Source organism: Struthio camelus, chromosome 8 (genome assembly GCF_040807025.1).
Source record: "Struthio camelus isolate bStrCam1 chromosome 8, bStrCam1.hap1, whole genome shotgun sequence".
Taxonomy (NCBI): domain Eukaryota; kingdom Metazoa; phylum Chordata; class Aves; order Struthioniformes; family Struthionidae; genus Struthio; species Struthio camelus.
The window spans coordinates 19,886,532-19,904,138 of record NC_090949.1 but is presented as its reverse complement, the minus strand read 5'-3'; the positions used below and the strand labels follow the sequence as shown (position 1 = coordinate 19,904,138).

General features: G+C 48.7%; 1 protein-coding gene across 6 annotated transcripts in view; it reads left to right on the top strand.

The window, feature by feature from the left end:
• LOC104149082 (leucine rich repeat containing 8 VRAC subunit B) overlaps positions 1-6,350 on the top strand; it is a 63,160-nt gene extending 56,810 nt beyond the window's left edge. For all 6 annotated transcript variants that reach the window (XM_068952568.1, XM_068952567.1, XM_068952569.1 and 3 more), the window contains one exon: positions 252-6,350. In XM_068952568.1, coding sequence (XP_068808669.1) covers positions 252-2,522 — 2,271 coding nt within the window. In that variant the 3' untranslated portion in view covers positions 2,523-6,350. The remainder of the gene's footprint in view (positions 1-251) is intronic.
• Positions 6,351-17,607: the final 11,257 nt, after the last annotated feature.

The following is a 17,607-nucleotide window of genomic DNA, read 5'->3' as shown; positions in this document are numbered from 1 at the left end:
ATTATTTCAATGCCATCTTATTCAAATTATGGAAAACTAACTGTAGTTGAAAGGGGGTGACCTGGTTCTTGGCGTATAGAACAAGTGTCTCTTTGGGACTAATAACAATAATAATAGCAGAAACTGGGGGCCAGGCGCTGAGCTCTGGGGAGGAAGGGCTGACAGCGGAGGAACTCTGTGGACAGCTGCTTCCTGACACTGCCACCATTGTTTGTGCGTCATTTGACAAGATATCTTTTTGTGTATTTCAGGTCATGCAAGACAAGATCATATGCCTTCCAAAGAGAATACAGCCTTGCCAGAACCAGTCTAATAGTTCGAACGTGTTTCACGCAATCCCGGATACGACTCCCCTCCCTCCCCCCAAGCCATCCACTGCTCCGGCTACTGTTGAAATGAAAGGACTGAAGACTGATTTGGACCTTCAGCAGTACAGCTTTATAAATCAGGTGTGCTATGAACGTGCCCTGCACTGGTATGCCAAGTACTTCCCTTACCTTGTCCTTATACACACACTGGTCTTCATGCTGTGTAGTAACTTCTGGTTCAAATTCCCTGGATCGAGTTCCAAAATTGAGCACTTCATTTCAATACTTGGGAAGTGTTTTGACTCTCCCTGGACAACAAGAGCCTTATCGGAAGTGTCAGGGGAAGACTCCGAAGAGAAAGATAACAGGAAGAACAATGTAAGCAAGTCTAACACTATCCAGCCAAGTGCCGAAGGCACTTTGGTCAAGACCCAGTCTTTAAAATCAATCCCTGAGAAGCTGGTTGTGGATAAGGGAACACCTGGGGCGCTAGATAAGAAAGAAGGTGAACAGGCCAAAGCACTGTTTGAAAAGGTGAAGAAATTCAGACTGCATGTGGAGGAAGGTGATATACTCTACGTCATGTATGTTCGCCAGACTGTACTTAAGGTAATTAAATTCCTTATCATTATTGCTTACAACACAGCACTTGTCTCAGAAGTTAATTTTACAGTAGTCTGTAATGTTGATATCGAAGACATGACAGGATATAAGAATTTTTGCTGTAATCACACAATGGCACATCTGTTCTCTAAACTTTCCTACTGCTACCTGTGCTTTGTAAGCATCTATGGCCTCACATGCCTTTATACTTTATACTGGTTGTTCTATCGCTCTCTAAAAGAATATTCTTTCGAATATGTTCGGCAAGAGACAGGAATTGATGATATCCCAGATGTCAAGAATGACTTTGCTTTTATGCTTCATATGATAGATCAGTATGATCCTCTCTATTCCAAGAGATTTGCTGTCTTTCTGTCTGAAGTCAGTGAAAATAAGCTGAAACAGCTGAACTTAAACAATGAGTGGACTGCAGATAAACTGAGGCAGAGGCTACAGACGAACTCCCACAGTCATTTGGAGCTACAGCTTTTCATGCTCTCTGGACTTCCAGACACAGTTTTTGAAATTACGGAGCTGCAGTCTTTAAAACTTGAAATAATTAATAACGTAATGATACCAGCAACCATTGCACAGCTGGACAATCTCCAAGAGCTGTCGTTGCACCAGTGCTCTGTGAAGATCCACAGCGCTGCCTTGGCCTTTCTGAAGGAGAATCTCAAGATCTTAAGCGTCAAGTTTGATGACATCAGAGAACTGCCGCACTGGATGTATGGCCTCAGAAATTTGGAAGAGCTCTATTTAATTGGCTCCCTAAGTCACGATATCTCCAAAAACATTACACTGGAGTCTTTTCGGGAACTTAAAAGCCTTAAAATTCTTTACATTAAAAGTAATTTGTCCAAAATCCCACAGTCTGCAGTCGATGTTTCAAGTCACCTGCAAAAACTGTGCATCCATAACGATGGCACTAAGTTAGTGATGCTCAACAACCTGAAGAAGATGGTCAACTTGACCGAACTGGAATTGGTTCACTGCGATTTAGAACGCATACCTCACGCCGTCTTCAGCCTTCTCAGTCTTCAGGAATTGGATTTAAAGGAAAACAACCTCAAATCAATTGAAGAAATAGTAAGTTTTCAACACCTGAGAAAACTGACAATCCTAAAGCTGTGGTACAACAGTATAACATACATCCCCGAGCATATAAAGAAACTCACTAGCCTAGAGCGGCTTTCCTTCAGCCATAACAAAATAGAGGTTCTTCCATCCCACCTTTTCCTGTGCAACAAAATCAGATATTTGGATTTGTCTTACAATGACATTCGCTTTATCCCACCAGAAATAGGAGTTCTGCAAAGTTTACAATATTTTTCCATCACTTGTAACAAAGTGGAGAGTGTGCCAGATGAACTATACTTTTGCAAAAAGCTTAAGACTCTGAAAATTGGGAAAAACAGTTTGTCAGTCCTTTCACCTAAAATTGGTAATTTGGTGTTCCTCTCCTACTTGGATATTAAAGGCAACCACTTTGAAATTCTCCCACCTGAACTTGGTGAATGCAGAGCTCTGAAGCGAACTGGTTTCATTGTAGAGGACACCTTGTTTGAAACATTGCCTTCCGATGTCAGGGAACAAATGAAAGCTGAATAACTAACTTCTTATCGCTCAGTTTTACAGAAATACACTTCTACGAAATAGGCTATAGGAACTGCATACTCTGAATATGCATTTAGTGTTGTGTTTATTTCTTTTTCTTTTTCAAACAAACCCTGTCTGTACAAACAAATTTGGAGTAAGGAGTACATATATTTTTAAATAAAATTGTCTTGTATTTTTTCACTATTTTAAGATATTTTTAAGTTTATTGTGCCCTGAGAACAAGGGTGTCTGTAACTTAATTTTTACTGACAAAAGCAAATGGTTTTATCTGCTGATTTTTTTTTTCCTTTGACTAATCCCCCCAGGGGAACCGTATTTAAGCTGTGTGTTTTGGGTTGCATAATTTGTAGTAGGTGAATATATTGTCTTCTTGGTTCTTGTTAATCTCTTAGGATGTGATCTCTGAAGGGCGGTCCTGCAGATGCTGAGTGTCCCCATTTCCTCTTGTCTTCAGCAGGAGCTGGAGATGTTCAGGATCTACCAGGATCAAATCTGGGTTGAGCGCCCTTTTATTTATGACGCAGTGCCCTCAGATGGTCCGAGCGAGTAGAGGAGAGTGTTTACGTACAAGGGCTGGAGGTGTTTTAAGGGGCCGGAGGGAGGGCGCAGAACCCCCCAGGGCCCTTTGGAGAGCTCAGCCGGGCTGCGTGGCGTGCCCAGGGCGGAGCAGGTGGCCCCGAGGGGTTGCCAGCAGCGCAAGGCCACAGTGTGTAAAGGAGGCAGCACCAAAACAGTCCACCTTGGAGATTTTCAAAATGACGCAAAGGGATTCGGCTGCTCATTTCCTCCTGACTTGAATAGAAGTGGCGTACTGAAGTCACTGTCTTGGAAAGGGCAACCCAGGGGGATGAAACGCTATTTTCAAAAATCCCCTACCCACCCTCCATTAAACGTCCAGTCCCACAGGGGAGCAAGTGCCCTCTGTCCCCCTCGGTTCACTGCCCCACAAGGATGCTTGGCACCTTGCAGGAATGGGAATCAAAAAAGTGCAATCATGTTTAGTTTGTGAAGATTCTGACATGGAAATGATACAGATTTAAGCAGCTAATATGCTCCTTAATTGAGCTTTGTTACCGTATTACCAAGCTCAGGACAGGAACATTTGCAGTTTTACAGAAATGAGACTAAATGAATATATTAACTTCTCAAAAGTCAGCCTACCAGAGGACAGTGATGAAGGCTGTGTTTTCATCTCCCAGCTAATAATTAAATTGGAAATCAAACAGCGGGAAGCCTGCTTTTTAAAATAATGTAATCATCTGTAATTCTCTTTAATGATTATGCATCAGGTTAGGAATTCTGTCCTCTGAAGCCATGTTCAGTTTTTTACTTATCCAGCCATTTGCTTTCTTTTGTGAAGGTTTAGCAGGTTTAGCCCATGGTAATTGGTGTGCTGCTCACAAGCTGATTTAAGCTAATCAAAAAAAAAAAACGTGATAGTAAATTATTTTGCTGGGAGAAGATCTCTTCATCCTATCCAACCTATAGCACATATTTGAGTCAGATGCAGGCACTGGATAAATGCTTTGCAAGAATAGCTAGAAATAAGTAGTTCTTTCTGTAGGAGGTAATGGTTTTTCTAAGTAGCAGAGGTTGGGTTGCTGATTGTTTAAAGTTATGTAAAATAATTGTTTGATGATTGTCAGGTTGGTTGCTTTTAAACGTTCTCTAAGTGCTGTTGCGTGTCTTGAACTACAGTTAATCTGAATTCCTGAGCTTGGTACAAAAGCGTATTGTTGCTTTAAGAGTCTGACTTATAAAGGTGGGGAGGCAAACTAAAGCGAGTATTTCCTCCTTAGTCCAGGGTGTACTGTGCACCACCCTGGACCCCCTGGTGTGGGTTTGCCAGAGTACCAAAGTCAGACTTATTTTTTGGGTTTGGCTATGTCCTGGAGAAGATACATATGATTAATCAAAAATGAGCCAAGCGTGAAAGAATCAAAGCAAGCTTTTTAAAAGCAGTTTGATTTGGCTCTATAAAAGACCTACAATTGATGTAGCTATTGCAAGAGCTACTCTTTATTCATATATGGAATGCACTTATTGGAACAGCTTGGCAGTATATATATTCTAAATGTACTTCACTTTGATGTAATGCGAGGGAGAAAAATGTTTCATTGCTCATATTAACCTAATTATGTAAACCAAAGTGCTGTTGTTCCTGATGAATGTAAACTGTTTAAAATGTCCAAGTAATTGGTGGAGCTGTATAGTTATCTTATTTAGATTTGAAATATGGGATTACATTTAAAGTGTTTAAAAAATCTTTATATTCCTAGATATAGCATTTTAAATCCATAATTTATTTTGTGTCTAATGTTTCATGTGTAGTTTGTGGTCTGTCTTCTGAATGGAAATGATGCGCATCTCATAACTGAAGGTTGGAGATTTGTTCTACACCATTTGTATAAATACATCAGTTAGGGGATGTGGGGGTTTTGTTTGTTACAGATTATTACTTATACCAGTGCAACCCCTCATGGGGGGCACAGTTGCATGAGTACAAAGTGCCTTGTGCTGGTATATCTTTATTCACCTTCCGGATGAGAATAAATTATACTGCTCTAAGCACTTTCACACTGATAACTGTATCTTCTCCAAGGGTTTGGGCTGCTGAGTCAGTGCCACCGCGAGCTGCTGCCGAAGAGGGGGTTTCCTTCCTCCTCCTCCCTGGCTCTCCGTTCCTGGCCGCCCGCTCCAGCCCCTTCACCTCTGCCTTTACCGGGCTGGGGCTTGTCCCATCCCTCCACAAGGCAGATCAACCTCTTAAGCCAAGAGAAAACTAAACCAGGGAAAAAAAGGGACTGGTTTTCTGCTGGGCGAGAGCGGCAAGGGGCAGGGGATGGCGGGACGAGCCGTCCCGGAGGCGCTGAGCTGCGGGGCCGCGGCACGGCTCCCATGGGTAGACAACCCTCCGGCTCACAATGAATGATGAAATATCAAATTACTGCTAACTGTTTAAACTTATGAAATAAACTCAGGTAGCTGCACTGTTGACTTTTCTAAATTTCTTACTGTCTAGTCTGTGGGGTGTATTTTCAAAACCATATTACAGTATTTTAGAAATGCGTCAGCTAAGAAAAGAATGTTTCCTAATTCTGTATGAGATCCAGGAAAATATGTAAAAGAAGTGCCATATTTACTCAGTGATTCATTTACTGCTCATATGTGTATTCTCATGCAACACATACTAGAAGACTTTTCTGTGAACTATAGTATTTGACCTTCTGTGAACTATAGTATTTGATGGACTTTTTGTGGATAACAGTTTAAGCATGGTTTGTATGAGTTTGTATAAGTAGTTACATTAATCAGGTGCCTAACAACTAATGTAATTCCTGAATATAAGCAAGGCTTATTGCTCAAAAATAATACAAATCTTCCTTGGTAATGGGAGCAAAGGTGACAAGGAGCGCATCAAAAATAAGACGACGACCTTAATAGTGCACTAAGTCCGAAAAGCAAATCTACTTTGTGATCAAAATCTGGAGATGTGCACATCCCCCTTTGTCAAAATTAGGACAGATATTTGTGTTGACCTCTTGCATCTAGCCAACCCAACATCTCTCAAAAATCCTGACGGGAAAGCGCCTTCTCCAAGTCTCCTATCACATTTCTGGCACTTCCACTAACGCGTGTGTTGAAGCGGTGACGAGTCCTGTGCGAATGCCAAGGAAAAGCTTTGAAATTTGACCAAATGGACAAACATCTTAATTCTGTAGCGAGACTCTTAATATGATAATAGACCTGCCTAGTGTTACATTGCAATATAGTACACTCGGAAGAAAGTTAAATAAAATGCTCTTTTGTAATAACGAACATTGTCAGACTGCAATGTGATTATTTGTCTGGGAAACATTTTGTTTCTGTTTCACCTAAAGATCAAACACAACCCTCTTTTTGGTTTGATCTCTTGGGAGGGAAGTCAGGAAAACATGCTTGAAAAAACATGGTTAGACTTGACAGGATTTATAGTGGTGCAGCCTGGCTTCCTGTGCACCTCCTCCTTTCCTCCCGTCCCTCCCGCAACGAGCTGGATGCGGCCGCACGGGCCGTGCCCTGCGCCGATTCACAGGGCTGGGACGCTGGCACCCGCCTGGCAGCCCGCAGCTCCCTCGCGCCGCAGAGGTGGGAGCCGTGCCCCTTCCCCACCGGCGCGCCGCGGCCCCACGGCGATACCCTCTCCGGGCTGCAGCCGGCGTGAGCGAAACCTCCGTGGGCATCGCTGGGGCCGTGAGATCATGCTGCCGAAGCAGATGTCGCCCTGTTTGTTAAATGCTCTGGTTGCAGTAAAAGTTCATGGCCTGAGTTAGCTGAACTCTGACAAACCTCCTCTTTCAGCTTCCTTAAAATATGTTCTGGGAAGTAGGATTTAATCAGAGCAGATATGCATGGCATGAGAAACGCCAGCGCGCTGCAGCCCAGGGGGCTTGCGGGATCTCAGCCAAGCAAGCAAGCGGTTACATCATCCCTCGGAGAGTAAACCACCGTGCGCTCGAGCCAGTTTATCCTTTCCTTCAAGCTAAATAGCTACTGGAAATGTCCAATAACTGTGATCATTTATTTCTCTGTGATGCACTCAATACTGCAGGAAATGATAAGAAAACTGCACATGTCCTTTTTTCTCTGTTAGAATGAACATAAAACCCTGGTGATTTACATGAAAAAGAAAAACAAGATTTCATTTTTTTTTCTTTTCTGATAACGTTGGAAAACTCTATCATGCCAAAGGTGCAGGTCTTCCCTGTTCCCGTTTTCTTGCCCTTGAGTGGAGGGCGCTTGGGGGATGACAGTTCATAGGAAAAACCAGGGGACGCCCAGAGGGGGACGGCAGAGCCAGGTCCAGGTGTCCACGCTGAGGGGGAGCCCGAGCCGGCTCCGCGTCCTGCCCGCGAGGACCCGGCCGGCGGGCAGCCCTGGGGCCGGCGGGTGTCCCAGGCCAGCGCCAGGACCGTGCTCCAGTCCTCTGGCACCAGACGCGCTTCTGAAGGAGGTTGTGCTGGCAGAGCAGCTGAGTTTTTCTCGCTGCTTGGGTACTAACTGGGCTGTGCTGTGACCGGGCTGAGCCCGGCTGCTGTGGCGGTGGCTGCGGTGAGGGAGCTGGCAGGCGGCTGGTGGTGGTGCTCGGGGCCGTGGCGGGTCCCCGGCCCAGGCTGTCAGCGGGTGGACTGGCCTGAAACTAGAGCTGACTTTCAGAGCATGGCCTCCTCCGCATGTCGCAGGGCCACCGAGGGCCCGGGATGTGCCCGGAGGCTGTACCTCCAGATGAGAAAACAAATGTGGTAGCTTCAAGGAGGGCTGCTGTCGCAGCCAGTGAGGGGTGGTGGCTCTTGGCCAGGGCCAAATTTGCAGGCACCGTCCTGGGCAGCGCTGGCAAAGCATGTGATCCCAGAGCTTGGAGGTGAACCGCTGACATTGCAGGCAAGCTTGAACCTTTCTGCTGTCAAACATGATTTTCATGGACCCATTCTCTCCTCTGCTGACGAGGCTTGTGAAGGGGCCCAGGCCGGGGTCTGCGTAGCACACCCAGCAGCGTCCCTGGCTGAGGCAGGGTGGCAGTGGAGTGCGTGTTTGGATGGGCAACGGCAAGACGGCGCTTCCTTCAAAACCGTCCAAACGTCAATGGGCCAAAAGCCGTACGTGCATTTGTGCCCTTTCACGGTGTGTGCAGCGCCAGAGGGAGGTGGTGTCCTATAGAGAGGCATATGGGTGAAGATGGACCCTTAGCTACTCCAGGAAGGTCCCCTGGGAACAATGTATAGCGAAAAGAGCAGGGGTGGCAGGGGATCGAGGAGTGCCGGATGTGCTGACAGCCACCTGGCACACACCGATTGCGATGAGGAGTCACTTGCCAACGCAGGCGTTGCTGCTGCCAGCGTTGTGAGATGCTGTGCAACATGCACTGACTCGATGTATTGTGCTTTCACATTTCTGGAGAAAGACAGCTACTAATCTGTCAGAGGTATTTTGTCACATGAATTTTATGGGCTGTGGTAAACAAGTGTTGATGTTTGCTGAATTAAAACTCAATTTAAGTGTAACCCTGTTCTCTTGCCAGCTGGGCTCATGTGGCACTGCTCAGCCGGCTTGTGGAGACTGCCTGCAGTTCTATTTATTCAGCAAAATAGCTTGGCGAAAATGCAGCATCCTGTCAGCTTACTGTGAGGACAGAGAAGAAAGCCGTGAAACAAGCACAGAACTTAAATACAGTCGCAAGGATGCCCTTCAGAATGAGATGCTGGCTACAGCTAGCAGGTAAATAAGATTTTTACAGCTCTTAAAAAAAATTGCAGGCAAAACCAAACAGCAGAGGAACCCTCTATGCGAAGAGTACCTGCTGCAAGCTGCAGCGGCAGGAGCGGGTGCGGGCAGGAGCGGCGCGGCGCGGCGCGGCAGGGGGCCGGGGCCGGCTCACGCGGCCACAGGGAGCCGAGCCGTGCCTCGCCTGCGCTTCGAAGGGGCTGCCACCCACGAGGCCGGCTCCTCGCGGCTCCTCGCCGGCTCCTCGCCCTCGCGGCCGCAGCCTCCCCGCGCTCGGTGTACTGAGCAGGAGGGGACCGTCAGGCTCACAGGGACAGAAGCTGTTGAGTATTTTCTTTAAACATAAGAAAAGCAATACTCCATCCTCACACGAGGTCTCAGTTTGCAACCTGTGGCGTTCTGGGAATATTGAGCCTTCTCACCGTTGTCCTCAGCACATCAGGACCCGTTTGTGGACTCCGAGCAGTGTAAAAACGTGGTAAGTAGCGTTACAGCCGTGCTCCCGGCTGGTGCCTACAACGCTCCTTTAAAAGGCTTCCTGGCCTTCGGGGACAGGATTTTACCCCAGCTGTTTCAACGAAAAGCTCCTAAGCCAAGGACGTGGGCATTTGTTTCCAACGGGACAGCTTATCGGGGCCATGGATTTGTTGAACAGGAAGAAATGTAACTTGTTGAGCTGGTGGAGATGGCTCTGAAGAGCCTGGCGCCCGCCCAGGGGAAGAGCAGGCGCGGGGGGCGGCCGGAGCAGGGATGAGGCTGCTCGACCGGCCCGGCGGGGCCCAGCTCCGGCCCCTCCGGCGCACGGGGGGCGAGCTGGGAGTCCTGGGCTCAGCGGGGCCCTGCGATAAGCTGCTGCAGGCTCTGCCCTCGCCGGGGAGGCTCAGCGATGATTTCTGCAGAAGTTGTGAAAGTTGGGAGGAACTGCTGACTGCGCCTGACGGAAACCAGCTCCCGCGGGCGGGCTCGCCCGGCCTGGCGCAGGCTTCTGGGTGACTTCTGGTGTCAACAGGCATGTCTGCTGAAGGAGCCGCGGGGTTTGCCGGCTGTGCAACCCCTTCATGGTCGTACCACCCTTTTCTCAGCACCATAATCCACACGTGGCAGCGCACGCTCAAGTCGTGGTGTGCATTTTGCCCAGGGAAATGAGGCTGGAGCTGGGAGGGTGAGCAGCTGGGGTGGACACCAGCAGGAGCTTGACCTCACGCCTGCTTGGTGGATGTCTACCACAGATCTCCCAAAGGAAAAGTCTTTAGCAGGAAACCTGCAAAAAGGACCCGAAAGGAGGAAAACCCGCCATGCCACTGAGGAGGGGCCAAACGCGAGCTTGCACGCCTGGGAATAAGTGAGGCGAGGCGGGCAGGGTGGTCGCTGCCCCCTCCAGGCGTGCGGATGCCGGCCGGGCGGGGAAAGCGCCATCCGTCCCCACCGCTGCCGCCGAGGGGGTACGGGGCGCCCCGGCGCTACGCGGTGCTCGCGAGGGCCAGGCAAGGCGAGCTCTGGGCCGGAGAGCCGGGGTTTCCGCGTCGCCGAGAGGGAGCCGGGACGGGCAAAGAGGCGCTGTGCTAGGGCTCGGCCGCCTTCGGGGCTCGCGTTTACGCTGGAGGGGCTGGAGCGCTCGTCTGGCAGAGAGCGAGGGAGGTGGGGGAGGCAGGTGTGTCCCACGGCGGCGCCGGCCCGAGGCTCGAGGGGCGCTTTCTCCGGCTCTTCAGGCCGCGCCGGAGGTCAGCACCGAGGGCTGCCTCGGCGAGGAGCCCGCCGAGGAGGGCTGCTTCCCCCTCGGACAGAGGGCCACCTTCACGCGGACCTGGGGCGGCCCTGAGCAGCGCTTCCTGCCCCACCGCCGCGTTTCCCGTTAGCACACTCGGGGCTTTCTTTAAGAAAACCCAGACCTGTGTTTACTTTAACTTTTTTTTTTTTGTTTCCATTTAGCTGATTCTGGCGAGGTCGGCTTGAAGAGCCCTCGTTCATAGGGGCGCAGGGGTCACGTCGGGCGTGCGGCGGAGAGCTGCACCTCGATAAGGCAAATGTGGCTGCCTAAAAACGGGCCGATTTCATACCCGATTGCTCTTGGGTCCCAGGGCTTGTGAAATATTTATTGACTGATTTCTGCAGGGAAGAAAAAAAAAAAATCCTGTTCCCTTAACAAGCTGGCAGACGGCGGAAGCGGGGCGTCCCCCAAAGCCGGTCCCCGGCTGGCGCTGCCGGGCCGCCTCACTGAGCTGTCGCAGAGCCCAGCGTCGAGCCCAAGCCAGGCCGGGCTCCCACGGCAGCCTCCGAAGCAACGGAGAGGGAGACAGTCCCCGTCCCCTCCGCCGGGGACCCCTCGGGGCCGGTTCCTCCTCCGAAAGAGGCTCTCTTGCTGCTTTGGCTGCAGGTGGAGCGCCAGCGGTAACTGCGATGAGATGCTCCATCTGACGCGGCTGAAAGGAGGTGAGACGACCCAAGCTGCCTGAGGGCCCTCAGGGCCGCTGGCAGTTTGATTCCCGTGGCTGGGTGTAACCCTTGTAAAGCGCAGGCCAGCTGAAAATCTGTAGCTAGGATTTTGGTGCGGGCTCCAAAGAAAAGTAAGCAAGGCCACGAGTCAATCATTAATAACGCCTGTGTGGATGTTTTCCCTTGACAACGGCACAGTCAAGCCTTAACTTCATCTAAATCTCCTTTAATTGGCTTTCCAAGAAAGTTGTAAAGGGTGACTGGAAACTGTATCAAAATCCGTCCATTTGAGCTGTAATTTCATACAGTACTTGTTTAGAAGAAGTTATGCCTGAGAGATCTGTCTAATGCATGAGCGTGTTTTTCTTACACGTTGCCTGCCTTAATATTATTCTATTAGAGCTCGCTCAGCTGTTGGGGATCTGTGATAATGATGAGTTAGAAACAAGGCCAGCAAAGAATTCAGACAGAATACAAACAAATGGCCCAAAGTTGCCTCCACCCCAAGTGTATTTCCATTTTTCACACTCTTTTTCTCTAGAGTGTATGAGGCTCATAATACTCTGTAAGTACATGTTTATAGCTGCTTTGGACCTCCACATACATCCCACACTGAACCATGTCTCATTATATAAGAAACCTCCGTTTCAGGAGTCTTTACACTGAATTCCAGGAAAGCCATGTTTCTGCTAGTTTTGCAGCTCTCTTACTGGGTTTTGATCCCGTCTTTATCTGTGCCTTGGATGCTTTGGTAGCCTTCCAAGATAGTGAGACTGATTCGTTGTTTCTTAATAACATGGTGTCCCTGAGCACTTTATTTTCAGGTCTTTAATGTATTATTTGCCATGGGTGCACAGATAATGCAGGAGATGCCAGATTTATTACGCCCTACGGAGCATTCTGTGAATTTTTTCCCCATTGCAGTCCACACAAAGAAGTTTGTTTATTCTGCAGAACTTCAAAGCGTTCAAATTCAAACATTTTGCTTTCCCTTTTATGGCTGTGGTGAAGAGAGGTGAGACCTCAGGGTGTGGGCCTCTTCCACAGTGTCGCTGACAGGCAGCAGATATTATGGAGGCTCAGGGAAAGTGGGGGCACAGGAAGCAGCTGCTTGCAAAGGTAGGGCGCAGGGTGTGAGACGAGGAGCATGCTGAGTCTGTAACATTGCCGTTGGGATAACGGGAGCCGAGGGGCCTCAGCCCTCTCCCCACGAGACAAGTGCTGCACAAAGATGGCTGTGCACAGTAGCAGAGGGGTGATGGTCCCTCCCCATGTTATGACCCTTTCTGGGGTGAAAAGAGCAGAATTCACTGAAGAGGTTCACGGAGAGGAAGGGGGTGGATGGCTCCCTGCAAGCACCCCAGCTGCCAGGGCTCGACCCACCTGTGAGAGCAGAGCAGCCTCTTGCTCCCCACCAGTCACTTCCTAGGGGCCACGATGCGATCCAGGAACTCTGGTACCCGGCACCTTCCGCCCTGCCAAAAGCCGCTGCTGCCTGCTTACCTCCATCTCCCGCCTCAGCGGGGGGAGCCAGGGTCTCCTCTAAAGCTGGAAGAGGTGTTGCAAAATGCTTTGAGATCCCCAGGTGAAATCCACTAAGAAAATAACCTGCTACAGTTCTGCGTCTCAGCAGATTTCTCTGAAAGTCTTTCTCACAAATGGGTGTAGCAGTGTAGGTATGCGTCTAGTCAGCAGAGTTGGAAGGGGGCCTTTGCACTTCCCGTGGGTAACAGATCCTGATTCGATCCAGGCAATAGTTGCATATACATGAGACATTAATGTATTTGAGAATAAGGTCGCTTCCTCTCCTTTTTTTTGACTGGCCATGGTAGGAAATATGGCTCCTTCCCTGGCCTAAGGATAATCTCTGCTCCTTCTCCACCTCTATAAATATTCCCACCAACACGTCTTCCCCATCTGTGTCCCCCGCAGGGGTGTATTTTACTGAGACCCCAGCTCTCTAGGCTGAGTATGAGCCTGTCCGTCCAGCTAAGCACGAGCTGGATGCACGCACCATGTCCCTGCAGGAGGGTTTGCAGCCCCCAGCGCCGGGGCTTCCCCGCCAGCCTGGACCTGCTGCAGCTCGGGCCGGCTGGGACAGGGAGGGGTACGGGCACCCTCAGCAGCAGCAGAGCTGAAAGCGTGTGTGGAAGGGGAAGGAGGTTTCCTGCTGCTCGCCGTTTCTCCGCTTTCTTTATAACTAAAGTCTGATAAGTGTCTTGGGGAACATCTTATTCTTGGCATTGTTCCTCATAAAATCATTCTCTTTTCCCCTCCGTTTGCTTTAAAGAGTTTTTTTATTCCCTCACCTCTTTCCCAAAGTCTCTCCCTTTCCTGGTTCCCCTATCATTGAGGGAAAAAAAGCCCCTAAAACAGAAACAACAACAAAATAAATAACTCAGACGTACAGGAAAAGCATGGCTATTTTTGAACTTCCTCTCCTTAACTTTGTTTCCGGCTCTTTCGGTGCCTGGTGTCTTCTGCCACCCACCTCTGCGCCTGGGGCGTTCGCACCGGCAGGGTTGCGGGGTCTGGTGTAGTGCTGGGCACCTGCATTTGGCAAACGTGCCTGGGAGACCCCTGCAAGCGAGACCCGAGCCTGCAGCAGCCTTCTTATCTTCTTGACTAACCAAGGAATTTCCCTAGGGGATGGGGAAAGGAGATTTTTGCTGCTATTAAAAGCAGAGGAGGTACCTTAGCCAGGAAGGTTTAGTACAAGTGGAGTACATAAACGGTAGCTCAGATGCCTTACCAAGTCAGAGCACCCAAGAATTACACCATAAAAGCCGCTTTATCTGAAATCGCCTTAATGTGTGTGCCAAGCTTCCTTGATTCACAGGCTGATACCATAAAAGTGAATTATCAGTTTTAGTGAGAAAATATTTCATTTCTCTGAGTGTTTCTCAGTGCTCATCCACATGGCTCTTTATCCCGCTCTTGGCTCCTTTTTCCTGTGAAAATAGTCTTTAGGCAGGATCATCACAGCTAACTCTGTGAATGCCTCGGTCTGACTTGCTTTCTGCATCTCCTCTGCGTTTGGATCCCTCGTTAATAAACAGTCACTTCCTTTCACCTCCATGTGGCATGGGCAGAGAGCTTGTGGGCACAGGGGATTAAAGGCATCATCTTTCCTCCACTCTCGGACTGGAAAGGAAAGCAGCCTGCAAAGCCTGCAGGAGGAAACGCGCGTGGGAACCTGGGCTGGGCTGGGGCAGAGCCGCCCCAGATGAGGGGCTGGTGGCGAGGCACGAGCCCGGGGAATGCGTTTGCTTCCAAAAGATGCTGGAGATGTCTCATGCAGCTCTCCCAGTGTACACGGAAAGCAAAAAAAAATCTCTATCTGCTGCCAGAAGTGACTCACACAGAAGGAAGAAGGTGGATCTAAAAACCAAACTACAAATTAGGGATAAAGGCTTGTACCTTCCTCCTTCTTTACTATGCAGAAAAAAGGTTTGAACTGAAAGCCAGCTTTTTTTTTGCAGAAACAAATTGCAAATAGCTGGAGAGCTTGAAGTGCCTGATCTATTTATAATTAAGCCAGTGGGCTTGATTTCCATTCAAATGCTACAAAGCTTTTTTTTTTTTTAATGTGTTTATTTTCCTAACACTTAATAAAACATCTGGCAAACAGAAGTGAGAAAATCACTTATGTTAAAAATTTGGTGTTCCCACTTCTTCAGCGCGCCTTTAATTGTAGCCTCTGCTCATCCTGGGAGGCCATCAAAGGAATTATGAAATCTGGAGAGTTAAAAAATAAACATACAAACAAACACTCTGGGAATAAATCTTTCAGGCCTTATCTGCTGTCATCTACAGGCTACCCCCAAAATAAATATCTCCCAAGATACTTTCAGGTCACTTTAACAAAGATTTAATGAAAAAACAGAAGTTGAGGTCTTTAAAAAGTACAAATTCCCATTCACTTCAGCTCAGAAGCTGACAAGGTGCAAATGGAGCCGTTCACTGGGGGAATTTTTGTGAAGAAGTCCTGAAATGTACTGAAATTCTGCTTGTAGAAGGAGGCATTTTTGTAAACAGCTATGTTCCCAGGAGCCCGTGAACGTAGGGTTGTTAGACAAGGTTGGGAAGAGGATTCAGAGACGCAGGGGGTGGTGTGTTCCTCTTGAAACTTGTTCTCCATGGCCTGCTGTGATACTTTATAAACCCTGTGGACAGCAGCTGAGAAACGAGAGGTCGGCCAGGGCTGGTGGCAGAGCAGGGCGAGACCCGAAGGGCAGAGGCTGGGTGCCAACACGGCCCACGTGGCCTTTGGGAGCCCCTGGTGCCCCCCAGGCAGCAGGGCCCTGCCCAGAGTGTGCTGCAGTACCAGGGCCAGTGCAAACAGGACCAGGGAGAAAAAAACCCTGCTTTTATTTATTTGCATATGTATATTTTTGAAATACATACAGGTCTGTGAGTTTTACAAGTGAGAAAAAGGTGTGCGAAAGGTTTTGAAAAGAGATGTTTCTCCCACTCACATTAGTTGTAGAAGACCTGTCCCAAATACGTCCTTCCCTTCTGCTGTTTTGAATGATAGAAAGTATTTTCAGTACTGGGTAGTTCCTCACCCTGAAATTACCTATTTTTTGTAAAGGCAGGATAACTTCTGCTGAGGTCGTTGCTGCAGTCCGTGGTCCGGCCTCGTTGAGGGGGGTCACCGGGGGCCTCCCCAGGGCACTGACCCCCACTGGCTCCGGTTCCCACACTACCTGAGCCCGGGAACTCCAGAAGTCACCGTTTCTCTCCGGGTGTTTGATCCCTGGCGCAAGAAGCTGCCAGGCTGTCTGCCGCTGAGCTGCTGCATGTGGCACAGGGGTCAGCACACATGGGAAAACTCTGCTATTTACAGCTCTGCCTGCTTACGCTCTGAGTTCCCAGGGGTCCCCCGAGGATTCCCAGTTTATGTATATGTAGAGATATGTTACTCTCTTTCTTTAGATATATGTGGTATACACACATAGAAATAAGATAAGGAATACAGTAAGAAATAATAAGATAAGGAATATGGTAAAAAATAAGGGTGCTACCAGGATTTCATGGTTGTAGAAGCTGAACATTCCCCATTAGTGTTTTACGTTCTGCGACTGACATCCAATATAGAAAGCTGTGTGTGTTTAAATGGGTGGAGTCTTCTGGATTTGGGGTTTCTGTGCATCTACACAGCTGGTATGTAACCTGCTGATGAAACAGACACTTTGCGCTTGGCACCAAAGGTGCTGAGGTTTATCGTGTGGCTCTCAGACCTTCCATGGGCACTTTTGTGGGTGTCTTTACTCTGTACTAGAGCAAGCTGCAGGGCCAGGTGTGTTTGTGCCAGTTAAGCTAACAAGCTGAGCCAACAGGTGTAGCGAATTGGCCTGGGGTCAACTGCTGGGCTAAAATGTCTTCACTGCCTCTGAGCATCAAGCTCTTTTCTTCATATGGCTCAGTGTGGCCCATGCAGACAGGACATCTGGTGAGTGTCTTTGTTCCAGTCTTCCCCACAGAAGGTGGCTGTGCCCTGGAGATGTGCTCCAGGTTTTCACCCCACTCTGGAGCTGCACGTTCCCCAGCCCCACATCCCCACTCTCGGACAGCCCTAGCATATGTGAAGTCCACCTCCATGGGGCCCTTCCCATAACGTTGTGTCACTGCCTGCCTTTCCTGCATCCGAGCCACTGGCTGCCTTGAATATGGGGGTCTTGACCTTAACTTGACCTTTTTATAGGAAGCCAGAGCAGAAAATCAAGGATACAATTATAAGCTCGTGATGTTGTCGACAGAGAGAGTTCATGTCTCCTGGGCACTGAGCTTCAATGTAGGCAGGAGATAACAATGGAGAAAGAGCCATCTTGGAGACGGGCAGAGGAGATGGCATTTTTCTAATGCAAATGAGTTTCTTCTCAGCATCTCCCTTGAACTGCACAATACTTGGAAAGCTCAGAGAAATGCTGATATCTTGAGGGCAGGGAATTTTTAAAGCCCCAGTGTAAGTAGCCTATGATCAAATATTGGCAAGTTGTTTGGCTATATCCTGGCTTCTTTCATTCACCTGACATCTACCAACACTTTCTACTGGTTCTGCAGCAGCTGAGAGAGGCATCTGCTCTGTATCAGCTTTTATCTGCCTTTTCTCCTCCTACTGTGCCTCATTACGTGTGCTTACTAATTCAATTCAGATTTGAAAGGAAATGTATGAGAAATTAACTGGCAAGACATCTGCAGCTGCAAGAACTCTGAGGGGAAAGAAATCCATGAACCAATGGAGTTAGCAGCAATGTAAAACCTAAACACAATGGCAGGTTACTTCAGCACGCGTGAATCTCTGAAATCAGAGGGAAGGCCAAAGAAAATGGGAAGGAGTCTAGAGAAAAATATCTGGCTGTCAAGGGGCAATTTTCTT